Here is a 24313-nt window from a genome sequence, read left to right on the forward strand (position 1 = left end):
TGAATCCAACAAAAATCCAGCATTATGTCAGTCCCATAGAAACTTGAGAGACAATAAGATAACTTTTAAGGCATTAAGTTTTGGAATTGTGATTCACCAGTAAACATCAAATGAAAACTGAGTCTTTTGAAAATCAGACTGAATAAATAAAAGTCAAACTAAAAACTATGGAAAAATAACATGCCTATACAAGTGGTTACTATCCTTAAAAAACACTCTTATAAAACTTGAACAAAACCTCCAAATCTTCTAAATAAATAAATAAATAAATAATCTGTCCATCTACTCATTGGAGGGAAAATCAAAATGATTAAAAGTATTCATAAGTTTTAATTATTAAAGACCATTAATATTCAAATACTGTTGGTAAGAATGTGAAGTTAGACAGTTATTTGGAGAACAACTTGCCAACATGTCACTTACATAGATAATTAGGTAATCACATACCCAAATAAGTAAGAGCGTCAATTTCAAACTTAAGGTCCAGCAGTGTGGGAAATTTTTTACATGATGGGACATTCACATTTCAGGAATTCTGCATCTTGAAAATGTTTTAGAAAATTCAGATAGCATTCTTAAAATGTTAGCTCAAAGTGCCCGCCTAGCAAGCAAGAGGTCATGAATTTGATCTCTGGTACCAAAAAAAAAAAAAAAAAAAAACAAAAACAACAACAACAAAAAGCCATTAGCTCAAAAATAGCATAATAAAAATATATATAATCTGATCATGTTTTAGAAACAAAGTATATATATGCATAACAAAAACTATAAGAACATAAAATTGTTAAATGTGGTATAACCGCTTTTATTTACATTCTCCTTTATGCTTCTCACAGTTTTCTAAATTTTCTGACTGTGCATTGTTTTCACATTCAGTAAAAGGAACAGTTGCTCAGCTAGCGACATTTAGCAACATTGTATCTTTTGAAGTTTGAAAGGGAATTTAGAAAACACCTAGTCTAATGTATCATCGATAGGATAAAGACAGATTTCCGTTCCTGAGCTAATTGAAGTATTTCAAGGTAGAATCTTAATACTCTTTGACCTGTACACCCTTTTACTCTGCTCTTTTTTTAAAAAATCATTTCTAATAATGATTCAGATAGATGTAAAGGTCTAAATAACTATCATTTTGACAGAAACTTCATTTTTGTGTGCCTTTAAATTTACATTGAAATCAGTCTCATTTTAAACTACAAAATTATCTGTAACAGGAAGGATCTATGTTATTTCGCATCACACTTTTATTAAAAATTTCCACTAAAATAACTTTCCAGGCTTTTAAAATGCCTTACAATTTACTTTTTGTTATTGTTATACTTTAGCTCAAATTTTCATACTTCCAGGATATTAGTTTCTATAACTGGCATATCAAATTATTTCTTCAGAGATTTTTTCCTTTATTGATCAGTATAAATGGGGTAGGAATATTTAATACATTTAGAAATATTTCTAGTGAAAGACATTAAAATGTATTTTCAATTTATTTGAATTTCATTTGCTAATATCTTTTAATTCAAAGTCATCTTTTGGAATTTTATCTTCTAAAGCTACCTTTTGATTTTAAATCTGGGGAAAGAAAGCTTGTACTTTTTCTCTCAGCTAAGTTTAAATAGTTGCTTTGCCACCTAATTTCAGCTGGAGATGCACCTGTAACCCTCCTTACTTCCTCTGGATTTACATGCATATTTGTCAACTTTACCTTTGATGAAGACGATTCTCTTTTTAAAATGCCTGCATGTGTATTTCTCAGTCTTACTACTGGTGGCAACAGTGTGTTTTTCAATTTGTCCTCTGGCACAGCTTTTGATTGCTGTTCATCTATACATGGTGCTTCCTCTGCTTCTGTCACTGTCAGGGTGGGAATAATGGACAGTGGAATATCTGTGGGTGGAGGTGTTGATTCATCAGTTCTCGGAGCAACATCAATTAAATCATCAGGGTCCTGAAGTTTCACAATGGGTATAGTTGGCTCTTTCTTATCACTTTCCAGAAACTAAAAAACATACCAATAAAAACTATCAATTAATCATTATTATCTAGAAAGTATTTAAAATAAAATCAATTGTACCCTATTCTTTATCATTAGTTGCCATTAAACTATTACATTCTTTAATAAAAGACAAGAAATTCTCTACTTGCCTGAAATCATGGACAATAGATTATCAAAAATAACAAAGAACTGTTTTAGCATTTATTTATTCATGTATTTTTGATTTTACAAATGAGCAACACTTTTTTTGAGACACAGTTTTGCTTCCATTTCAGGCTGGCCTTGAACTCACTGTGTGGTCCAGGCTGACCTCAAATTCATGATGATCCTCCTGCCTCAGCTACCTGAGTGCTGGAATTATAAGCATGCCTCAGTCACCATGCCTGGCTTCAGCAACATTGGAGAAAAGAAAATCTGGGGTCTGATATTTTACCATTACACTATGATCAATACATTAAGAAGTAAGAGAAACTTTTAGCACAATAACACAAACAATGTAACTATAATATGAAGGAAAATTTTAAGGCAAAATAGCACAAACAGGTATCATAAAGTAGAAGATAGCTTGTAAAGCTAAATATATTTTGCATTATAAAAATTCTCTACACTGCCTTTTTCTTCTCCTGAGGAAATCAGTACACCCGGTAATGGTGAACTTTTCAGAGCTTTCAGGGATAACTAACAGCACGCACGCCATAGGTTCACCAACCAGTGTGTATTCATTCTTCAACTGGTATTTGGTAGCCCGTGACCCAGGGATGGAAATCTTATTTGTCAAAATAAGTAGAAAAGAAACCTACTCTTTCATGGTTTACGTGGGGGTTAACTGCTCAACTGAATGAATAACTCCTATAAAACGATCTGAAAAGTGAATTATTTTAAGCAAATTTCAATTTTACTGATTTTTACTATGAAATATATAATAGTCCATGGGCCGAGTTTAGAAAATGATAAAAGATTTTGATGAGAAAGAGTCAAAGGTACAGTTACATCTATGTTATCCATTTCTAAGATCTTATACAAAACTTTATTTTCCTTCTTTCCTCAATACTTTTTAAGTCTTTTCATGTATTCTTAAGTGTTCCTGTTCTATGCTGAACCCTCTGTTTCTTGAGTGTAACTTAATTCTAAAAATTATGTAACAGTATAGCTCTTTCTCTAACAGGAATAACTATGAAATAATTAACTTCTTGAGTGTTTTTTCTTTCTTCCCACCTATAATTATTTCTCTAGTTAAAAACGTTTTATTCCGGGGCTGGGGATTTTTAGCTCAGCGGCATAAAGCGCCTGCCTTGCAAGCAGGCAGTCCTGAGTTTGATCCCCGGTACCGATAAAAACGAAAAAGACAAAAAAAAAAAAAAAAAGTGTGAAGGTTCAGTACCTTTTCTCCTGCCTTGCAAGCAGGCAGCCGTGGGTTTGATCCCTGGTACCGATAAAAAAGGAAAAACACACACACAAAAAACAAAACAAAACGTTTCATTCCTTTTTAAATAATGGCTACTAGAATGTCTCTTCCAACTTCACTTACCTCAACTGGTGTAGTTTCAGCTTTACTGCCTCTGACTGGGAAATCTGTTTAAAAATTAAGACATGTTTTATTCTACACGGCACATTTATGTTTATGTATGTTAATAAAATGTTATAATTTTTCTCACCACAATCAAAAAGCAATATAAAATGAAACAGCTATCCAAATGTAAAGACTGCTTAGTAAAAACAGGCTGATCAATCCTTGGGAAACAGCAGAATGTTAAATGAACACAAAGGGGGATTGAAGTAGAACATGCATGAAATGGTAAGTTGGGTTTTTTTCCCCCGAGTTACCTATATACTGTTTTCCTAAGTGCTTGCACCATTTTATATTTCCACCAACAGTAGGCAAGGGTTCCAGTTCTCCACATTCTGTCCCACACTTGCTATCTTCCAGCCCTGACAACAGCCATCTTAACTCAAGTGTGAGATGATATCTTTTGGTGTCTTGCGATACAAGAAATTATTCCTCATCTCTGTATCATTGAACTTTTCCTCTGTATTTTCATGTAGGAGTTTTACTTTAGTGTTTTAGGCTTAAGTACTTAAAACAATTTTTTTTCCAAATAATTCATAGTTTGTGAATTATAGTTCACAACTGATTTTTATGTATCAATTTGTATCAACTTCAGTGAATTCATTTATTGATTTAACATAGGTTCTTTGTGGAGAGTTTAGGATTTTCTACATATAAGAGCATGTCATTTTCAAAGATATTACTTCTTCTTTCTGACTAGGATGCCTTTTGATTTTTTCTTGACTAACTCTTCCATCTAGAACAGTTATGGCAAACCTTTTAGTGCCTTCAATGACACGAACAGCCTGCTGCAAAAATGGGCCATAGGTTTGTTACTAGTAATTCTCATACCATATTTAATAGAAGTGGCATGAGTGAGCACACCCTTCCTTTGTTCTTGGTCTTAGAGGAGACATTGAGGAGATATCCTTTTCACTATTGAGAATGATGTTTGTTGTAGGTTTTCCCTATATGATCTTTATTATAATGAAGTACTTTTTAATTATTCCTGGCTTATTCAGTGTGTTTATCTTGAAGGGTGTGGAATTTTGTCCAATGATTTTTCCCCTTACATTTATCTAGCTGTGTTCTAATAACTAGCTCTGTTAATATGTGCTGTGGCTTGTATGGAGAAGTCTGCGGAAAGCCTCACTTGGTCATAGTTGGGTCTTTTTGGAGGTGACTGGACCTAGGATGTGTGCTGCTGGGAACAAGGATGTGATACTGTGTTTGATTCATGGTACAATACTAAGATTAAGGCTGCCCCACCCTAGGTGTGCGCACTTCCCGCCCTCAGTGGGGGTAACCTGGACAGAAAGCCATTGGTTGCTTCATGTCACTTGCTTCTTCTGCCTGCCATGAACTGTTTCTCCTCTGCAATGCCACCTTGCCTTGGGGCCAGTCAACTATGAACTGAGACCTCTACAAGCTGTGAGCCAAATAAGCCTTTCCTTCTTTGTCAGGTATTTTGTTTCAGAAATGAGAAAAGTAACTAAGATGATATGTTATATCAAATCAATTTCTATATGATGAAACATTCATGCATCCCCTTGGGGATAAACTATATATATACACATATCTCTTTTTTTTTTTGGTAGCAGGGATTCAACTCATCATCTCGCACTTGCCAGGCAGGCACTTACGCCACTGAGCTATATCCCCAGCTATATTTTAATGTATATGGTGTGTATCTTAATGTGCTGTTGAATTCAGTTTACTAGTGTTTTACTAAAGATGTTTACAACTATATTCCTTAGGAATATTGGCCATTTTTGTCTTCTCTTGTCTTGGATGCCACGATAATGCTAAACACATAAAAAGTTTAGAGCTGCTTCATCCTGTTCACCTTTTAGGAATCATTTGAGAATAAATGCTTTTAATTCTTTAAATGTTTGTTGGAATTCACTAATGAAGCCATCTGATCTTATTATTGGGAGGTTTTCCACTACTGATTTAGTCTCCTTCATAATCATAGGAATGTGAGACTTTCTTCAGTGTTCAGTCTTCACAGGTTGGAAATTCCTAGGAATTATCCATTTATTATTCAATTTGGTGGCATATAGTTGTTCATTACAGTATCATGTTCTTTTTTTATTGCTTTGGTATCATTTGCAGTCTTCTCTTTCACTTCTGATTTTGCATCTTCTCTCTTAAGTGCAGCCCAGTTTGCTAATTTTGTTCCTTTAAAAAAACATAGGCTTTTTTTTAGTATCTCCTATTTTGTTTCTGCTCTACATTTTATTTCTCTTCTGATAACTTTAAACTTACATTGTTCTTTTTCTAGCTTTTTGAGGTGTGAAGTTAGGATGTTAGTTTACATCTTTATTCTTTTTTGATAAAGACTTTTACTGCTACAAAAATCTTACTGGTTTTTATGCATTCCATGTACTTTGTGGTATTTTCTAATTTCCTTTTAAGTTTATTTGACTCACTGGCTACTTAAAAAGTGCATGCTGAATTTGTGAATTATAGTTTTCCTTTTGCTATTAATTCTGTTTCTACTCCTTTGTAGCTAAAAAACACAAGTGGTGTGGTTTTGATGTATTTTGTGCTTTCTCCTTGTTCTCACCAGGACTTGTGATTTTTGTCTTTGTGATAGTAGTCATTCTACTGGGATGAAATAATATTTCATTGTAGCTCTGATTTTCATTTTCTGATCATTATCCACATTGAATATTTTTTCATTTACCTGCTGGCCATTTGTATATCTCCTTTTAACAAATGTCTATTTACAAGCAAAACATGATGGCACACACCTGTAGTTCCAGTGCTCTAGGAGGATGAAAGAGAGGGACTACAAATTTTAGTGCACAACTTCAAAAATTTGATGAAACCCTGTCTCAAAAAAAAATTTTTTTTTACTTATTGTGCAATCTGGCTTGGAGAATGTTCCACGTACTCTTGAGAACAATGGATACTCTGTTCCTGTTAGGTAGAATCATCTACAGATCTCCATTTGGGCTATAGTTACATTCATATGGTTCAACGGTACACAGTTCAATTTTTCTGTTTATTAATTTTTGACTTGTTTGCTGATGTGGCTCTTGAGGTTTTGGGGTGAAGGACCACGAGAGGATGAGAAAATAGAGAAGAGACAAAAGAGGGTCAGGTGGAGCCCTTATTCTCCAGATGGGAGAAAAGGAATTTCCCCTCTCACTGTAGGGGCATTTATTCATACATTTAGCAACTTAATGTCACAGGACACCCTGTTGTCTAGAAATCTGCATGTACGGCAACCTAAGGGCCTGATTTTGGGAGCCCAGAGTCACTTGTTTTTGCAGCTCACACCAGGCGGTCTTTATTCTCACACCCAGCTGGCAGGCTCCTGCAAGTGTGGTCAATTTTCAGCTTCAATGGTTCCCCTTCACTTTTTATTCTACTTCATTATTGAAAATGGGTTGCCTAAGTCTCTATTATTATAGTTATCCACTTCTCTCTTCAGTTCTTTTTATACATATTTAGATACTCTGATACGCATATATTTAGGTGCGCTACTGCACATTTATTTATTTTTATACATATTTAGGTACTCTGATGTGCGTTTATTTAGGTAGTCTGATGATAGCACATATATACTTACAATTATTAAATCTTGATGAATTCACTCCTTTACCACTATATAATGACCTTATTTATCTCTTTACACTTGTAGTCAAGGGTTGTGAGGAGAATAATTAGAATCAGGACATAGAATTTATAATATTATTTATGATGGTCACCCAGAGTTAACGCAAGAAAGTGCAGGAAATCTGTCCACACTAAAGACGTAGAATATTCAGCCAAGGGCCTGAATCCCACAGCAATGTCCTGCATGAGGCCAGATGAAGACCTAAAGCCCATGACAATGCCTCCCACAAGTCCACCAGAGGTCTAGAGCCCACAACGATGACTTACATCAGTCTCTTTTGTGAATCTGTGCTGGGAAGGCCCAAAGGTCAGTGGTGGAAGCTAGAAAGTCTATGCCAGTGGGGTGAAGGAGCTGTGCTCGTAGGTTAAGGTTCTACACTGGAGCTGAGAAGTCATGCTCATAATAAAGACCAGGGCTGTCCTAAAAAGCACCACACCCTTCCTCAGCAACATAAAGGTCCTGGCTCCTCTGACAGTGGAGTACATGCCAGAAAGCCAGCATGATAAATTTGTCCTGGAGATTAAGTGGCACATGCCACTTTCCACCCCCCCCCCTCCCGCCAGGAGCCAGAAGCCATACTTGATGTAAAGACCAGAGCTCCCCCAAAATGAACCACAGCCACTCTCACCAAGAGGTTCTGAGCTCTTCTGATGACAGTGGTCAAACTCACACTGGGGAAGCTAGTCATGATGAGCTCCTCCAGGAGAACCAATGGCTCAAACAGCAGCACAATGCCTCGTCTCTTTTCTCCTTCTCCACATTTCTATCTATGCTGGCAACTTTCCTCATTTCCAACTATGCTGGTAACTTTCCTCAGGTGGAACATCTACACTCAGCACCATGGTGATTTAATTCCCCCGTGTTAAGTTGACCACCAGTTTTTGATCTGTAACAATACTTTTTTATTTAAAGTCTGTTTTTTTTTTTCAGATGTAAATATACCCACTCTGCATCTCTTTTGGTTGCCATTTACTCTTTGTTCATTCCTTCACTTTCAGCCTGCATGTGTCCTTGAATATTTAGACTCTTGAACAAAAGATATACTTGGATCTTATTTTTATATTCATTAAACTATGCTATGTTTTGTGACTAGGGAAGAGAGTTTAATGCATTCATATTTAAAGAATGATTGATAAGAACTTATTATTACCATTTGTTTTCTTTTTGACTTTTATTAGTACATTTATGCAGTATATAATAATTACATTCACTGTAATTGGATTGGTTCATATATACAACACATTTCAGTTCCCTTCTTTCCGCCCACCCTCTCCCGATTTTATGGAACTATTTAAGGGGAAGGCTGAGTAGCAAAGTGTCTTGAATATTTTTACTTTTGGCTAAAATGTAGCCAGTCCTGTGTTGGCCCAGGATACAGAAGCCTTTCAAAACCTTTTTGAAATTCTCATAAAAGGAACTGTTTTGTACACTGTTATTAATGTGTCTGTGGAGGACAAGGAGGATACAGGGCTTCTGATTTTGCATCTTAATTATGACTCACCCACCAAAATAAAATTAAATTAAATTTAAAAAATTATGTGCCCCAACTCAGCTCGTTTTTGCAAGCTGTGTTATCTCATATATAAAATAAATAATATTACTTTATTTTATAGATACAATACAATTACAATATAAGATGTAAATGTCAATCTGTTTGAATAGTTAAGCTCTCAGGTCAAAATGACTAGTTCACATTTAATTCCTATGAATTAGTGACTTGTAACCTCTGATTATTTAATGTTTGATCTTGAGCTTCTTATCTATAAATAATAGTTCCTTCAATTGATTATTGTGAGGATTGACATATAATCCAAGTAAAACACCTGGAATGTAGTGATTAATAAACATCAGCTGGAATACATGAGTATAGGAATCAAAAGGAAAGTAGTCACTATACAATCCAGGGGGCTCAGAATAAGCTCTTTGGATAAGAGGGGAGGCAGGGAGCACCTTCTGGTTTAGTGAGAGATAACACTTCTTCCCAGTGATAATGTAAAGGAAGTAAGTGATCATCCTACACTTAAAACTTGAAAGGTTCAGATGAAAAATAGACTAACAATGTAATAGATCTGCTAGGCTAGTCAATTACCTAAAGTTCAGTCATGAATATACTTAAAAGTCTGATGTAGCTGGGGAAGTAGAAATAGAGAGGAAACATTAATTATTAAAGTGTGGTAAAAGTCTTATAACTATTCTTCTATATGTGACAACTTGATTTTAAAGATAGATATAATGCATTTTAAAGTACAAAGTATACTTTAACTTGCACTTGAAGGTATTTAAACACAGATATTTCAAAGGTTTGCATGTATTTTTTTCTTTAATTAAATCCCTTACTGATAATTTCTTAAATTTAATTTCTTCCTTTTTCCCAACTATACTTTGTATTTTATTCTCTAGCTCCTGCCTCCCTGTCCCCCTCCTTCCTCTCTCCTCTACACACAAGAGGTCAATAGCTCTACAGCTCACAATGTATAACAAAAATACCTTTTTACAGATGAGAGTTAAGATTTAGCACATCTTTAAATTTCACAATTTTAGAAGAGCAAAACATTAAACCTCTTTTTAAAAGCTCTTAATAAGTTCTAAATTTTCCCTTGAAAGTGTTACAATACTATATACTAAATCCATGATGAAAATGTATATTTATTCCCTAACAAAAATGCTATTCACCTAGAGAAAACTAATAATTTTTGTGATATAACACCTTGATTCTAATTGCTTTAACGAAAAACCTAAAATCAAATTAATTTCTTACATAATCTTACAATCTCTTCAGGCTTCTTTTCATATTGGTTACTGTTTGGACTTTCTGGTATCTTGTTTATATTAGTTTCCTAGGATTAAAAAAAAGAAAATATATTGGGGGAAACATTTAAAGAGTAAAAAATTTTCCTCTGCTTTAAAATCTTTTTAATATAATAAACTTTTTCTTCTAAATTCACAAAAGATAAAGAGCTGAGCTGGTTAGAAAAACAACACAAAGGAAACAATTTTAAAGTAGAGAGTAGGTATCCAAGAATAGATTGAGTGAGTACTGCTTATAAAGTGTGGGACTGATTTTTTCGGGGGAGGTGTAGTCTAAAATTGATTGTGGTAATGAATATACAATGGAGTAAATATAGTAAAGGTCACTGAATTTAATACTTTAAATAAATCAATTAACTAAATCTTACAAATTATCAACAAACAATGACAATTATCAAAATAGGAAAATGTATAAACATGAATAACTCTTTATATACATATCAAGAAAAAAATAAGCAATATTATTGAAAGCTAAATGTGGGAGAATGTGTTGTGTTAATTACCTCGGAATTTTTATGTTCCAATTCTGGGCTAAGTACACTTTGTAAATAATCAACTTTTTCTTTCCAAGTACTCAGATTTCTATATTCTTTTTTCATTTTTTCCAACCTAAAGAAAGTAATCAGTTTAGATGAAAAATTGAGTGACAAAATAAATGTGAAACAATTCATAGAACACAGTATGATATTCTTATTAAAAATTCTAGAAGGGATATAGTTAAAGGAGAGGAAGTGACTAGAACAAAAATAATGACACTAGTTACCTGGGCTTGGTTAGGGAAAGGAATGCAATCTTACAAGAACACACAAAAGTGGTTGTTCCCAAGCACCAGAGCTCCTGCAACAATTACAGCCTGACTCCCACCCAGAGCATCTGAGAACCCGATACCCTGTTTCACAACAAAATATTAGCTGTTGCTATGGCAGCCATTGCTATGGTGCCACTTTTACTCAGCTATTCTCACTCCCTCAGTCTTACACTCCTCTTTGCCTCACCCACCCAAGCCCATTCTGCTAACCCTCTATAAAATCCCAGCACAACTCAACTCAACTCAGAGTCTAATTTGCAGTCACTCTACAAGGTCTCACTTGGAACTCCTAAATTAAAACTGGCTGTGTTCTTTTATTAGGTCACCACTATTTATCTAACATATTCAATATATAATATTCTTAGTATTTTCAATTATATGTGATGGCTGTTATAACAACATGTCATTGATAATTTGGTGGCTTAAACAATAGACCTCTATTTCTCATGGTTCTAGTGAATGAGAAGTTCAATATCAAGGTCCCAGCAAATCCACTGTCTCGGGAAGGCACTCTACCAGGGTCCAGATTGACACATCTCATGTCCCCACATAAGACAGAGAGATGGGTTTCATGTGTCCTCATTTTATAAGGGCATTAATACATTCACAGCAGTTCTACCCTCAAATGTAACCTAATTTTCTCCCAAAGGCCCCCACCTCTAAAAAGCTATTAAAATGGAAGGCAAACAAGGAGTTTTGAATACAGGAAGAAAATCTAGGGATGGAGACAGAGGGAAAGGGAAAAAGTAAAAAGGATTAAGATGCGAGATGGCCATATACCAACTTCCCATGATAAATGTATTCATCATGCATCATCACAATTGTGTGCTACTAAAACATAAATTTTAAAAAAGTGAGCAAAATGCTCATACCATTATTCTCTATCTGTTGCTTAGCATGTCATGTGTGAAAACTTGGATTCCATCCACAGCATTTTAAAAAAGGTTAAGAGGTCAGGTGTAGTGGCACACGCCTGTAATCCCAACCCTCAAAAAATTAAGGGAGGAGGATTGTTGTGAGTTTGAAACTAGCCTGGGCTACAAAGTGAGCTCAAGGCCAGCCTGAACTGCAGAGTAAGACCCTGTTTTAAAAAGACAGAAAAATAAAACAAAATGAAAAAGTTTAAAAAGAATTAAGTTTCTAATCCAAGAAAACTCAAAAGTCTTGTGTAACCTAATGAATAATTCATAAGAATTAAATGCAAAGGGGAATGTTTCCCAAATAATTTCATGAGGATGATATAGTCTTGACAATGAAACCTGACAAGGACATTACAAAAAAGCAAAATTATAGTCTAATCTCTTTTGTGAACAGATGCAAACATTGAAAAAATACATTTTTAGTATGAAAAAATCTAGCAATAAAGAATAAAAGTAATATTACAGAAAAATTTGTTCATCTCAGGAATACAAAGATATGTGGACACTAAAACAAAATATAATTTATTAAAAGAAAAAATACATTTGACAAACCCACCACCGGGACACTTGTTTCCACTCGGCAGCCAGTGCAGGCAAGGAGAAGCAGCCAGTTATACCCCTGCACACCTGCCACTATTGAGATGCCTGCTTTCCTCAGGTAACCAGTGCTGGGCAGAGAGAAACAGCAGACACACTGCTGTGTACTGGCCACCACTGGGATGTTTGCTTTCTGTGAGTGGCCAGCAAGGGCAGGGAGAAACAGGCGGACCCACCCCTACACATCCACCAGAATCAGCATACCTGCTCCTGTCAGGTAACCAGTGCAGGCAGAAACAGGCAGATATGCCCCGTGCACCCACAAGATGCCACTGAAGATGTTTGTTTCCTACAGGCAGCCAGTGTGGGCTGGGAGAAGCAGACAAACACACCCCATGTGCCTGTGTGTCTGCCATCATCAGCATAGTTCCAGTGTAGCCATGCAGGCCAGAAGAGGAAGCAGCCTCACCACCATGCACACATGGTGATAGGGATGCCCTTAGCGTAGCTGCACAAGGCTGGAGAAGCCCACCCTGTGCCCTACCGCCTCCCAGGAACCTGGGATCAGAGGAATTCAGGTGCCTGGCCCAACACGGTAGCACCTGGGAGCCCACGAGCAGTCTGTCTGGAGGAACACAGGAAAATGTGAAGATGACGAAGCAAAAGGCATCTCAGACCTCCAGCCCTCACAGAACAAGTCTGGGAATTACAGTCCTGGGAAAAAATGAAAGTCACACATCTGAAATACCTGAAAGGATAGCAACTGAAGAAGTAACTTCATGAGGCTATAAAAGTAATCAGATCAGAAATAATATCTCAGGTAAATGAAATCATAAACATAATAAAATAATTGTTAAACATATCTAAGGAAGACATAAACATATAATGAACAATGTAGAAAGAAATTATAATGTATGAAACAGACCCAAAGAGATACTTAGGAAATTAAAAACGCCATCAAAAGCTGACAAAACTACTTGAAAGAGACTAAAGATAGACTTTTAGACCTTGAAGACAGGCTGGAAGCTAGCAATTGTGAAAGGAAGGATCTCTTAAAAATAACAAGGAACTATGAAACAACAGTACAACAGCTGCAAGATGACGCAAAGAAAAATAATTTAAGAATAACAGGTGTCAGCAAAAAGCAAGAGTCAATGCAAATTAACTAAAAAGACTATTTGAAGAGGGAACTTTGGGGAAGATGTTAGAACAGTAAGCAACAGAGTGAACAGCCTCTCTGAGACAGTCAGTCCAGATGCTGGAATACAGCACCATGGGGAAGACAAGGAGGAGGAATCTAAAGACAGACTTGAGAGTTGTTGTTGGAATCTAGGGATGCATGGTCAAGGTGACAGTGCAGCTGGCAACCCCAGAGGCCTCTACAAAGAGATGCGGTGCTGGAAAGGAGTGGCGGGCACAGAGGACTGTACTGGCTGGCAGTGAGCGCAGAGGACTCAGGCCTCCCATCGCAACTGACCAGAGAACAACTGGCCAGGAGCCATTTTGGAGTCGGGCTGGATAAGCCCAGAACCAGAACTGCTGCTGGCTTCCTCCAGGAGCTCTAGCTGGGTGTAGACCAGTGGAAATTCCTCGGACTGAGCCTCGCCTCCACACACATTCCAGAGGTCAAAGAGGAGGTTCCCGGCATTAGCCAGCTTGTTCTGCCCCCACACACACTGCAGCAGCCATCGTGGGGGTTCTCTGCCAGGGATCAGCTTGGTCCTGAGGTAGTGGCTGGCCCCACCCTCGCACACACTCCGGCAAGCATTGTGGAAGATCCCTGCAGGTAACCAGCTAGGAGGTGGCAGCCACCCCCACCCCACGTGCACTCTGCCTGGGAAAAGCAGCAGACAGCCCTGCACCAGTGCACCCAATGGCCACCATCAGATACCTGTAGCAAGCACTTTCTCAAAGAACCAAACAGTCTCACTTCAGAGAAATTGTAGCCAATGTGAGAAGTGCCTGGGACCCCACTACACGCTTGTCTGGAAGAACCCAGGAATATGTCAAGATACAGAAGCAAAAGGCAGAGCAATTCCAGAAGAGGTAAATACAGAAGAGATCAGAAGTCACACACCTGAAATTTCTAAAGTGACGGCAACTGAAGTAAAGAAACAACTTCATGAAGCTATAAAAGAAATTAGAACAGAAATACTATCTCAGGTAAAAGAAGAAAGGAAAAATATAATAAAAGAAGTTCTGATCACCTCTAAAGAAGACACAGATAAAAAAATGGAGGAGCATAAGAAAATGAAGGAAACCTTGAATGAACAATATAAAAAAGATTTAGAATACATGAATCAGATTCAGAGATATCCAGGAAATTAAAAACTCATTGAAAGTTGGCAAAACCACTTGAAAGAAGCTGAAGATAAACTTTAAAATAAAATTAAAACAAAAATAAAATAAAATAAAATAAAGTAAAAAACTAGGATTGCAAGTCCCATTTGACTCAGCTATTCCCCTTCTGGATGTATTCTCAGAAGAATTAAAACCATCAACCACAGCAATATATGTGCACCCAAGTTTATAGCAGCATAGTTTGTAATAGCTAGGTCTTGGAAACAACCTAAATGTTCATCAACCAAAGAATAGACAAAAAATCTACTATTTTTATACAATGGAATACTATTAAGTCATAAAAAATAAATGAGGTGTTTATTGGTAAAATAAGGCAACTAGAGACCATACTCTGTCTCTATCTCTGTCTTTCTCTCTCTCTCTCTCTCTCTCTCTCTCTCTCTCTCTCTCTCTCTCTCTGGCCCAAATATATATATATATATTTTTGAAGTCCTGTAATGTCTCCAGTGTTTCATTTTTATTGGTTTTGTTCTGTACTGTTTTGTTCAATTTTACTATACCTGATGTTATGGGCAATTCTTTTGAAGATAGCAAGAGGCTTTATGGTAGCCATCGTTGATCACCTCGCATTTTGTTTTAACCTCATGTACTATGTCCGTTCTCTTGTTTTAACGACTCTATTTTGTTTTGTCACATTTGGTTTTATTCTCTTCAAAAAAAGTAATAAGAACTGTAGGAGTAATAAAACCCAAAATGTGTAATTGTTATTGTAAAAAAGAGAGAAGAAAGCGCTCTAAAGGATATAACTGCATGTATGTTACATATAACTATATTACTGAGTTTTTGTTGGATCGTTGAACAGAACTGTTTACAGTCTCACTGTTTGAATGTCCATTTTGTATGCTTCAATTTTGTATCTTGAACAACTATTTCTAAGATGACAATATGTAATCTATCAACTAGTGATTTCTTACTGTTTATTTTTTTGAAATTCTGTATTACTTCTACACTTTTTTCTGTTTTGCGTTATTCTCTTTAAATAAAATTTTAAAAAAATAAAATAGCAATGATTTCTATGAATGGAACGTTTGTATCCCAAAAAGTTCACATGTTAAAACCCTAATCTCCTATTAATGATATTTGTAGGTAGGACTTTTGGATGGTAATTGAGTCATGAAAGTAGACCCTTAATTAACAGAATGAATGCTTATATAGAAACACAAGAGAATAATCCCTTCTCTCTGTCTCTGTCTGTCTCTGTCTCTCTGTCTCTCTCTCTCACTCGCTCTCTCTCCATCCTGTGAAAATACAGCAAGTTCACCATTTGCAGATCAGGAAAATGGCCCTGAGAAAGAACTAAATCAGTCAGCATCAGCATCCTGAGTTTGAATGTAGCTTCCAGAGCTATGAGAAATAAATTTATAAATTTACATAATTTAGTCTATGGTATTTTATTTAACTTGTTTGGCAGACTGAGCTGCCACAATGGTCAATATGTTTAATATGTTCAAGAAATTGGAGAATAATGCTGGGTATTTTAGGCAGAGAAATAAAAAAACTATACAAATAAATGGAAATTCCATGAGAGAATGGAAAGCAAGGCTTTAAGTTGTTTAACAGATTAGAAACAAGAACAAATGAAGTGGGATATAAGATCTCTAGACAGAGGCACAGAAAATACGAAAGAGGAGGCAAAATACATTAAAAAAGCATAAGAGACAATAAGATACATTGCAGTGATGGGAGCAAGTATGCCTTTTCCTTTATAAATGGGATTTTACCTATTTTCTTGCCATACTACTAATCTTTTCTGACAAAACACCTCAATTTGGTATGAAATAATTTATGAATCCTTGAAATACCACCACAATGAAGTGAGCTGGACCAAAAGCAAGCCCATGACCCAAAACAGAAATTAACCTGTGATACAAAGAACATAAATAAATGAAAGCTTTTGTGCTGCTTACCTTTCCCTGGGTTTTACAAATTGCATCTGAGGTGGCTGGCTGGAGTGTTGTCCAAGAGATGAATTCCCAACACTAACAGGCTGTGGTGCAATAACATCTCTGAAAAATCATAATAAATATTGCTATTATTATGCAAAAGTAGTCTTCTAAAATCTGTGGTAATCATCACTTTCAAATCCTCTTTATACTTTTAGCTCACCTATCCACCTTAGATCACAGAGGCCAGAACTGAGAAAGAAGATTTTAGAGTAAGAAATCCTGAGAGTTCTTTCTTGGTTACTCTTTCTACAAAGATCATGGGCAGCAGGGAGGGAAAAGGAGAGGACCTGCAGAAAGGAGAATAAAAAGCTGGACATGGCGGATCACACTTGTAATCCCAGTACTCAGGAGACTGAGGCAGGAGGATCACAGCATGTTTGAGACCAGCTTAGGCTACATTATGAGCTGAAGGCCAGCCTGAATTACAGAATAAGATCCTGACTCAAAACACAAAACAAACAAACAAGCAACAGTGAAAAAGTATTTGAACCCAGACCTCTCACAACCTTCATAGCCAATGTCTGTCTTCCAGGTGCCTCTGCCTTTTAAAATGTATTAATTCTACGATATACATTGTGTGCCAGGTACTGTGTTCACATGGTTATGTATGTTATTTCATTTCATTTTCACAGTCATCTATGAGATGAGAATTATTAACTCTTACTTCACAAATAAGAAAGAAAGAATTGAAGGGATTCAACAGCCCCCGCCCAAGAATTTATGGCTGAGAAGTGGCAGAACTAACATTTGTAGATAAAGCTCATGTTCTTGAGCACTAACCTGTACTGTGCACAGTGGCAAGCACCTTAAACTCAACATGCCTAAACTGCAACTTGTCACCGTCCCATTCTCTAATTCTGTTTTCTCACCAGTGCTTCCTGGTTCAGGAAATAGCAGTAACAAATACATGTGAACAATCTTTTTTTCTAGTCCTGTTCCATTTCCAATTAGTTGCTTCCTAATTGAGGAGATATGATTTAAATGTTCTAAATATTTCACAAGTTCTTTTGTTCCTCTGTTCTATTGTATTAGTCATAGTCCAGAGGGATAGGACCAGTAGGGTGTATGTATATACAAAGAAATAGATTTATTGTAAAGAATTGGTTCGTGCAATTGTGGAGATTAACAAATCCCAAGATCCACAGGGTGAGCTGGCAAGGTAAAGACTCAGCACAGTCAATGGTGTAACCCAATTCAAATGCCTTAGAACCAGAACAGCCAATAGCAGAGCCACAGTTCAAAGATAGGCAGGCTCAAGAGCAAGGAAAGCTAATGTCTGAGAAAAAGACAGACAGACAGAGAGAGAGAGAGAGAGAGAGAGAGAGAGAGAGAGAGAGAGACTGATGTTTCAGGTCAAAAGTAGTCAGCCAGCAAGAATTCTTCTTTAGGAAAACGTTTGTCCTTTTGTTATATTCAACCGATTAGACAAAGGCCCACCTACACTAGGGAAGGCAATCTGCATCATTGAGAGAATCGACCTAAATGTTAAACTCATCCAAAAATTCTCTCAGAATGATACTTTCCTGGGAGGTGGAAGTAGTGAGGATTAAACCCTGGGTTTCTCACATGCTAGGTAAGTTATGTACCACTGAATTATATCACAAACCCTTTTTATTTTTTATTTTGAGACAGGGTCTTGCTAAGCTGACAGACTGTCCTTGAATTTGTAATCCTTCTGCCTCAGCTAGCAGAGTAGGTGGAACTGTAACTAAGAAGGCAAAATGGATCTTTTGAAGTTAAATTTTTTTCTTTTAGAAACAAGATACATTCCCAAACTTCTTCATACTAAGGTCATAAACTCTCTCTCTCTCTCTCTCTCTCTCTCTCTCTCTCTCTCTCACACACACACACACACACACACACACACACCTTAGGTTAATGGGCAGAACATGAAGATGATGCCCCCAGAGGTCCAGTGTCTTTAATACAAAGAGAGGAGCCAGAAAAAGAAAAAGCTGAGAATGGCCAGGGGATGAGACTGGAGATTTCATTGTGTACTGTCTCACTGTATTCCCTCTCCCCTCTTCCTCACTACACAAACACATTTGCACACCTGAACCAGAATGGAGCTTAGAGGCAAATGAGACTCCTCTATCTCCTCAGACCTGGATTTAATAAATGTTGGTTTCCTTTTTACCAAATCTCTTGTGTTCCTCGGACAACAAGTGATAGGGACCAAAAAGCCAGTGGCAAGTTCCAGGGGTGCTCCACCATGCCTGGATCTCAGAATGACTTTTCACTATTATCTGGGCACTTAGTAGAGTCAAGTTGGCATATAGCCCATCACAAGGCCAACCCTTGTCATTCTGGCCCTCAAGTTTATTTCCTTTTATCATTCCAACCTCCAGATTAGGACAGTCACATGCCCATAGTCCTAACTAGTGTAATACAACTATCCTACATTCAACTAGGCACATCACAGTAAGCCTTTTCCCACAAGGTAGAGTAAATTCCCTGAATAATGTTTAGGCTTCTCCTTAATGTCCCCAAACTTAAATACTATGATATTGCATAATAAGAGGGAAAGAGAATGAGGAAAATGAAAATATTTACAAATGTATGTATAAACAAGTATATTCATAAGAAAACAAGGAAATATAACAATTACAGCCCTCGTTTCTGTGGTTATCACATGAGTTTATACCTCCCTTATCCATCTGTTCTGTATTCCTTTGTCTGGGGTGTGGTGACCAGAACTTTCATTCCTTAATTTAAGGATCTGGATCACGAAGAGTCCTGTCTGAATTGGGCTCCTGCAGTTTTCCATTAAACCCTTCATCATGTGCGGTCGTGTATTAGAAGATGCCCTACGGAGTCTCCTGTATTCTTACACACGTTCTTCTTCATCTCCATTGGGAAGCAGCAGTCCGATTTCCCTTTGGTTTCAAGAACAAACAACCACCGGTGCAGTTAAGTGCCTTCCTTGATTGTTGAGTCACAGGCATCAGGAATCTAAGCTGATTTCCAGTCCTAGTAGGAGTATTCCTCCTTAAGAAACTAAGACCTCTAGGCCAGAAGAGGGTAAGACTACAGCAACAAGAAAAATACAATCTCTAGGGGTAGTCATGAGTACCATGACTCCCATTTTAATTTTGATTCTTGGAACCCTAAACCCTGAACACGGAAAAAAAAGCACCACCTACTGATCACTGGTGCAGGGTATCTGCAACCTTTGGAGAACTCTGATTCAGAACCGCGCCTGAAAACTGAGTCCTGAAGAAGCCATTCTACTCTTCTGACAAGCCAGTGGCTTCTAGGTGGCACGGAAGTGTTAAGTTCACTGTTAGGCTGCCTCACTTTATTTCTTGTGAAGTCAGTTCCTTGATCAGAATCATGCTCAGCTGAATACCATAATAGAGGGAAAGGCACTTTTTTAAAGTCCACAGAAGGTAATTTTGCCAGAAGCATTGTGTATAGTGAAGGCAGATTTACATCCAGAGTAACATTGATCTCAATTACATAATCACATTTCCATTTGATTTTTTTATTAGTGCATGTTTGTAGTACATTCTGTTTACTTGTGGGTAACTGTACATGCACATAACGCATCTTAATTCCTTTTTATAATCCCCATTCCATTTCCTCCTGCCCCCTTCCATCCATCTCTTGATTTTCATCTTTCTTTTTTTGTATGTTTGCAATACATGTTTACATTACTTGTGTGCAGCTGGTACATACAAGTACATAATGCTTTTTAGTTCATTTTCACTCCTTTTCCTTCTCCTTCCTCCATCTCATGTTCTCTTTTCCCTTTTAGAAAGATCTACCTGCCTACTATCACCTTTTTTGGGGGGGGGGCTGGGGATCAAACTCATGACCTCGCACTTGCCAGGCTGGCGCTTACGCCACTGAGGTAAATGCCTGACCCTATCATCTACTTTTTATTAAGTTATTTATACTTTTGATTACTCATATGAAAGAAACTATATATAAGCTTGTGTGCCTGATTTATTTCATTTAATACTATGATCTCAAAGTACATCCATTTCCCTAAAAATGACTTAGTTTATCTTTCTTTATGGCAGGTTAATACTCCAGTATGTGTAAAAACCACGCTTTCTTCATCTATTCATTTTTGATGGGCATATAGGCTGCTTCCAAGATTTAGCTATTATAAACTGCCATGCCTATTACTTCAAGAGCTTTACTTATGCAGTCTTCCAGCAGGTTAAATGTTTCTGTTTTAACATTTAGATCTTTGATCCAATTTGATTTTAGTTTAGTACACGGTGAGAAATAGGGGTCTAGATTCAATCTTCTACAAAATAGATATCAATCTTCCCATGCTGTTTTTTAAAAAGAAGTTTTCTTCAGTTTTTTGGCCCCTTTGGCCAAGATCAGGTAGTTGAGTGTACTTAAGGTTGTTTGCATCTTCTACTCTGTTCCATTGACTCTCACCGCAATTTTTGTGACAGTACCATGCTATTTTTATTATAGTAACTTTGTAATATAACTTCAGGCCTGGCACAATGATATCTCCCCCTTTGCTCTTTTTACCCAAGATTGAGTTTGCTACTCTGGATTTCTCCTGGTTCCATATGACTTGTAGGATTGTCTTCTCCAGTTCTGTGAAGTATGCTATTAGAATTTAAATTGAAATTGCATTAAATCTGTATACCATTGTATTTGGTCTGCCTATTCAGGAACAAGGGTACCTTTCCATTTTTTGATACTCTCTTCAATCTTCTTTTTCAAAGCACTGTAGCTTTTTACAATGCTTAGTTAGGTTCCTTAGTTAGATTCTTTCCTAAGTATGTATTTTCTCTTAGTATTATTATGATGGTACTTTTTCTTATTTATTTTTCAGTGGGTTCATTATTAATGTAAAGAAAAGCTACTGGTGTTTTTGTTGTTTGTATCTTGCTACGTTACTGAGTTTGGTAATTAATTCTAAGATTCTCTTGGATTTTTGGGAGGGTCTGCTATGTAGAGAATCATATTATCTACAAATGATTACAATTTTATTACTCCTAAATTGTATTATTTCCTTTATTTTTTTTCTTGACTGGTTACTCTTGTTTTGAATACTAAATTGAACAGGAATGGTGATAGTGGATTGCCTTTACTTATTCCTGATTTTAAAGGGAAAGCTTCGAGTTTTTCTCTATTTAATATGATGTTGGCAATGGGTTTGTCATAAATGGCTCTGATCAGATTGAGATGAGGTCCTTCTCTATCTATTTTCCTCAGGGTTTTATTATGGATTTGACAAAATCCAAAAGGCTTTTTCTGTACCTATTGAAATGACTGTGATTTTTTGATCATGTGACTTTTGTCCTTAATTCTGTTTTCATGATTTATTTATTGATTTGCATATGTTGAGCCATCCTTGCATTCTTGGGATGAAGCTTACTTAGCAATCATGTATAATCTCTTTGGTGATTTGTTGTATTCTGCTTGCCAGTATCATGTTGAGGATTTTTGCATCTATATTCATTAAAGACATTGGCCTATAGTTCTCTTTGTTTGGATCTTTATGATTTTGGAATTAGGATAACAGTAGATTCCAGGAATGACTTATGAAGTACTCCTTTCTTTTCAATTTCATTAAAAAGCTTGAGGAGTGCAGGATTCATCTGTGACCCCATAAGACCTAGGCTTTTATTAATTGGTAGGTTTTTAATTACTGCTTCTATTTCATTGGATTACTCAGGGTTTTTAAATTTTCTTGGTTCAGTTTTGGTAGTTCATATGTTCTAGGAATCTATCCAATTCTTCTGAATTCTTAGACACTGGCATACAGATTTGTGAAGTAGTTTTTATTTCAGTAATGTCTATTGTGATTCAAATTTTTTCAATTCTAACTGGACTTGATTTGGATCTTGTCTCCCTTCCTTTTGGTTAGATTGCATAAGGAATGGTAAAACCAACTCTTCAATTAATTAATTCTTTGTAGTTTTTTTCTTGGTCTCAACATCATTGATTTATTTATTTTTGTACCAGGGATCGAACTCACAACTGTGTGCTTGCAAGGCAGGCACTTATGCCGCTGAGCTAAATCCCCGGCCACAAAATTTAATTTTATTTTTTGGTGGTACCAGGGATTGAACTCATGACCTCATGCTTGCCAGGCAGGCACTTATGCTGCTGAGCTAAATCCCAAAATCATTGATTTAGAATTTATTTCCTTGTACTAGCTTTGGATTTGGGTTTTTCTTGTTTTTCTAGGACTTGAGGTGTGCTATTAGGTTATTTATTTGGGCTCACTCTGCTTATGTGAAATGTGCACTCAAAGCTGTAAGCTTCCCTCTTTTTTAAAATATGTTTTCTTTTTTTGTTTTTGTTTTTTTTTTGTCTTTTTCATTTTTATCGGTACCAGGGATCGAACTCACGACTGCCTGCTTGCAAGGTAGGCACTTATGCCGCTGAGCTAAATCCCCAGCCCCAAGCTTCCCTCTTAAGACTGCTTTCCTTATGTTCCATAATTTCTGGTATCTTTTTTAGGGTGGCAGGGTACTGGGACTCAAACTTAGGACCTTGCTCTTACCAGTCAGGTGTGATCCAGCTGAGCTGTATCCCTAGCTAGTATGTCATTCTGGAATTATCATTTAGTTCTAGAAACTCTTATTTACTCCTTGATTTCTTCTGTAATCCATTGGTTAATAATATATTGTTTAGGTTTTTTCATAATTTGTGTTTTGTCATTGATTTCTAGTTTTATTACACTATCATCTGATAATATGCATGGTATAATTTTAATTCTTTTACATTTACTTAAGCATGATTTATTGGATAGTATATGGTCTTTTGGGAGAGTCTTCTCTGCTGCTCAAAAGAATATACATTCTGGGGGCTGGGGATTTAGATCAGTGGCATAAGCACCTACCTGCCTGGCAAGCGCAAGGTCATGGGTTCAATTCCCAGCACCAAAAAAAAAAAAAAAAAAAAAAAAAGAATATACATTCTGTTATTGTTGGGTAAAATTATATATATATATACATTACATTTATATATATAATATTATATATACTATATATGTTCTATTTGTTTGAAGTTTTTGTTCAAGTCTTATATTTGATTTTTGTCTACCTGATCTGTCTATTTGTGGTAGTGCAGTATTGAGGTTCCCCATTATAATTTTGTTTATGCTTATCTGGTACTTGTTTATAAAGTTGAGTGCACCACTGTTTAGTGCATATATATTAACAATTGTTTTGTTTTCCTGTTGGACTGTTGCCTTAACCAATATGTAGTGACCTTCTTTTCCTCTTTTAGCTTAAGGTCCACTTTGTATGAAAATACAGGATAGCTACACCTACTTTTTCTGGAAGTTCCTTCATAATAGAATGTTTCTTTCTACCCTTTGATTTTTAGTCTGTTTCTTTTTTATTTAATGTGTTCCTTTATACAGCATATCAATTGGGTTTTGTTTCTTGATCCATTTTCCAGTCTGTGTCCTTTGATAAGGAAACTGAGACCACTTACATTTTGAGTTATTACCATTACGTATTGACTTATATCTGTCATTGCCTCATTTTCCTACTTCTGATTCCATTTTCCTCCTACCTAACAGCTTACCCTCCCTGATGTTCTCATTGTACTAGGCCTTTTATCACTGGTAGCTTGTCTTTCTCTAGAATGTCCTAGAGAACTTTTTGGAGTGCTGATTTTGTAATTATGAGTTTCTGTAGGTGCTGTTTATCATGAATGTATCTTATTTCTCCAAAAATTTTGAAGGATAGTTTTGCAGGATATATGTGATAGCTGATTGTGTCAACTTGAGAAGTTTAGAGTAGCTTAACCAAAATGGCTCAGCAATTACACAC

The 24313-nt window shown here is 36.4% G+C and overlaps 1 protein-coding gene across 1 annotated transcript in view; it reads right to left on the reverse strand.

The window, feature by feature from the left end:
- Positions 1–794: 794 nt before the first annotated feature.
- The window catches only part of LOC100713147 (C2 calcium dependent domain containing 6), a 66341-nt gene continuing 42822 nt past the window's right edge, over positions 795–24313 (reverse strand). The window contains exons 10-14 of the mRNA XM_063227089.1: positions 16509–16607; positions 10479–10584; positions 9926–10004; positions 3522–3565; positions 795–1996 (exon numbers count right to left, since the gene is read on the reverse strand). Of these exons, the coding sequence (XP_063083159.1) occupies positions 1538–1996; positions 3522–3565; positions 9926–10004; positions 10479–10584; positions 16509–16607 (787 nt within the window). The 3' untranslated portion in view covers positions 795–1537. The remainder of the gene's footprint in view (positions 1997–3521; positions 3566–9925; positions 10005–10478; positions 10585–16508; positions 16608–24313) is intronic.

The sequence above is a fragment of the Cavia porcellus genome, unplaced genomic scaffold (genome assembly GCF_034190915.1).
Source record: "Cavia porcellus strain 051 isolate PalLab524CR breed Dunkin Hartley unplaced genomic scaffold, mCavPor4.1 scaffold_16, whole genome shotgun sequence".
NCBI lineage: Eukaryota > Metazoa > Chordata > Mammalia > Rodentia > Caviidae > Cavia > Cavia porcellus.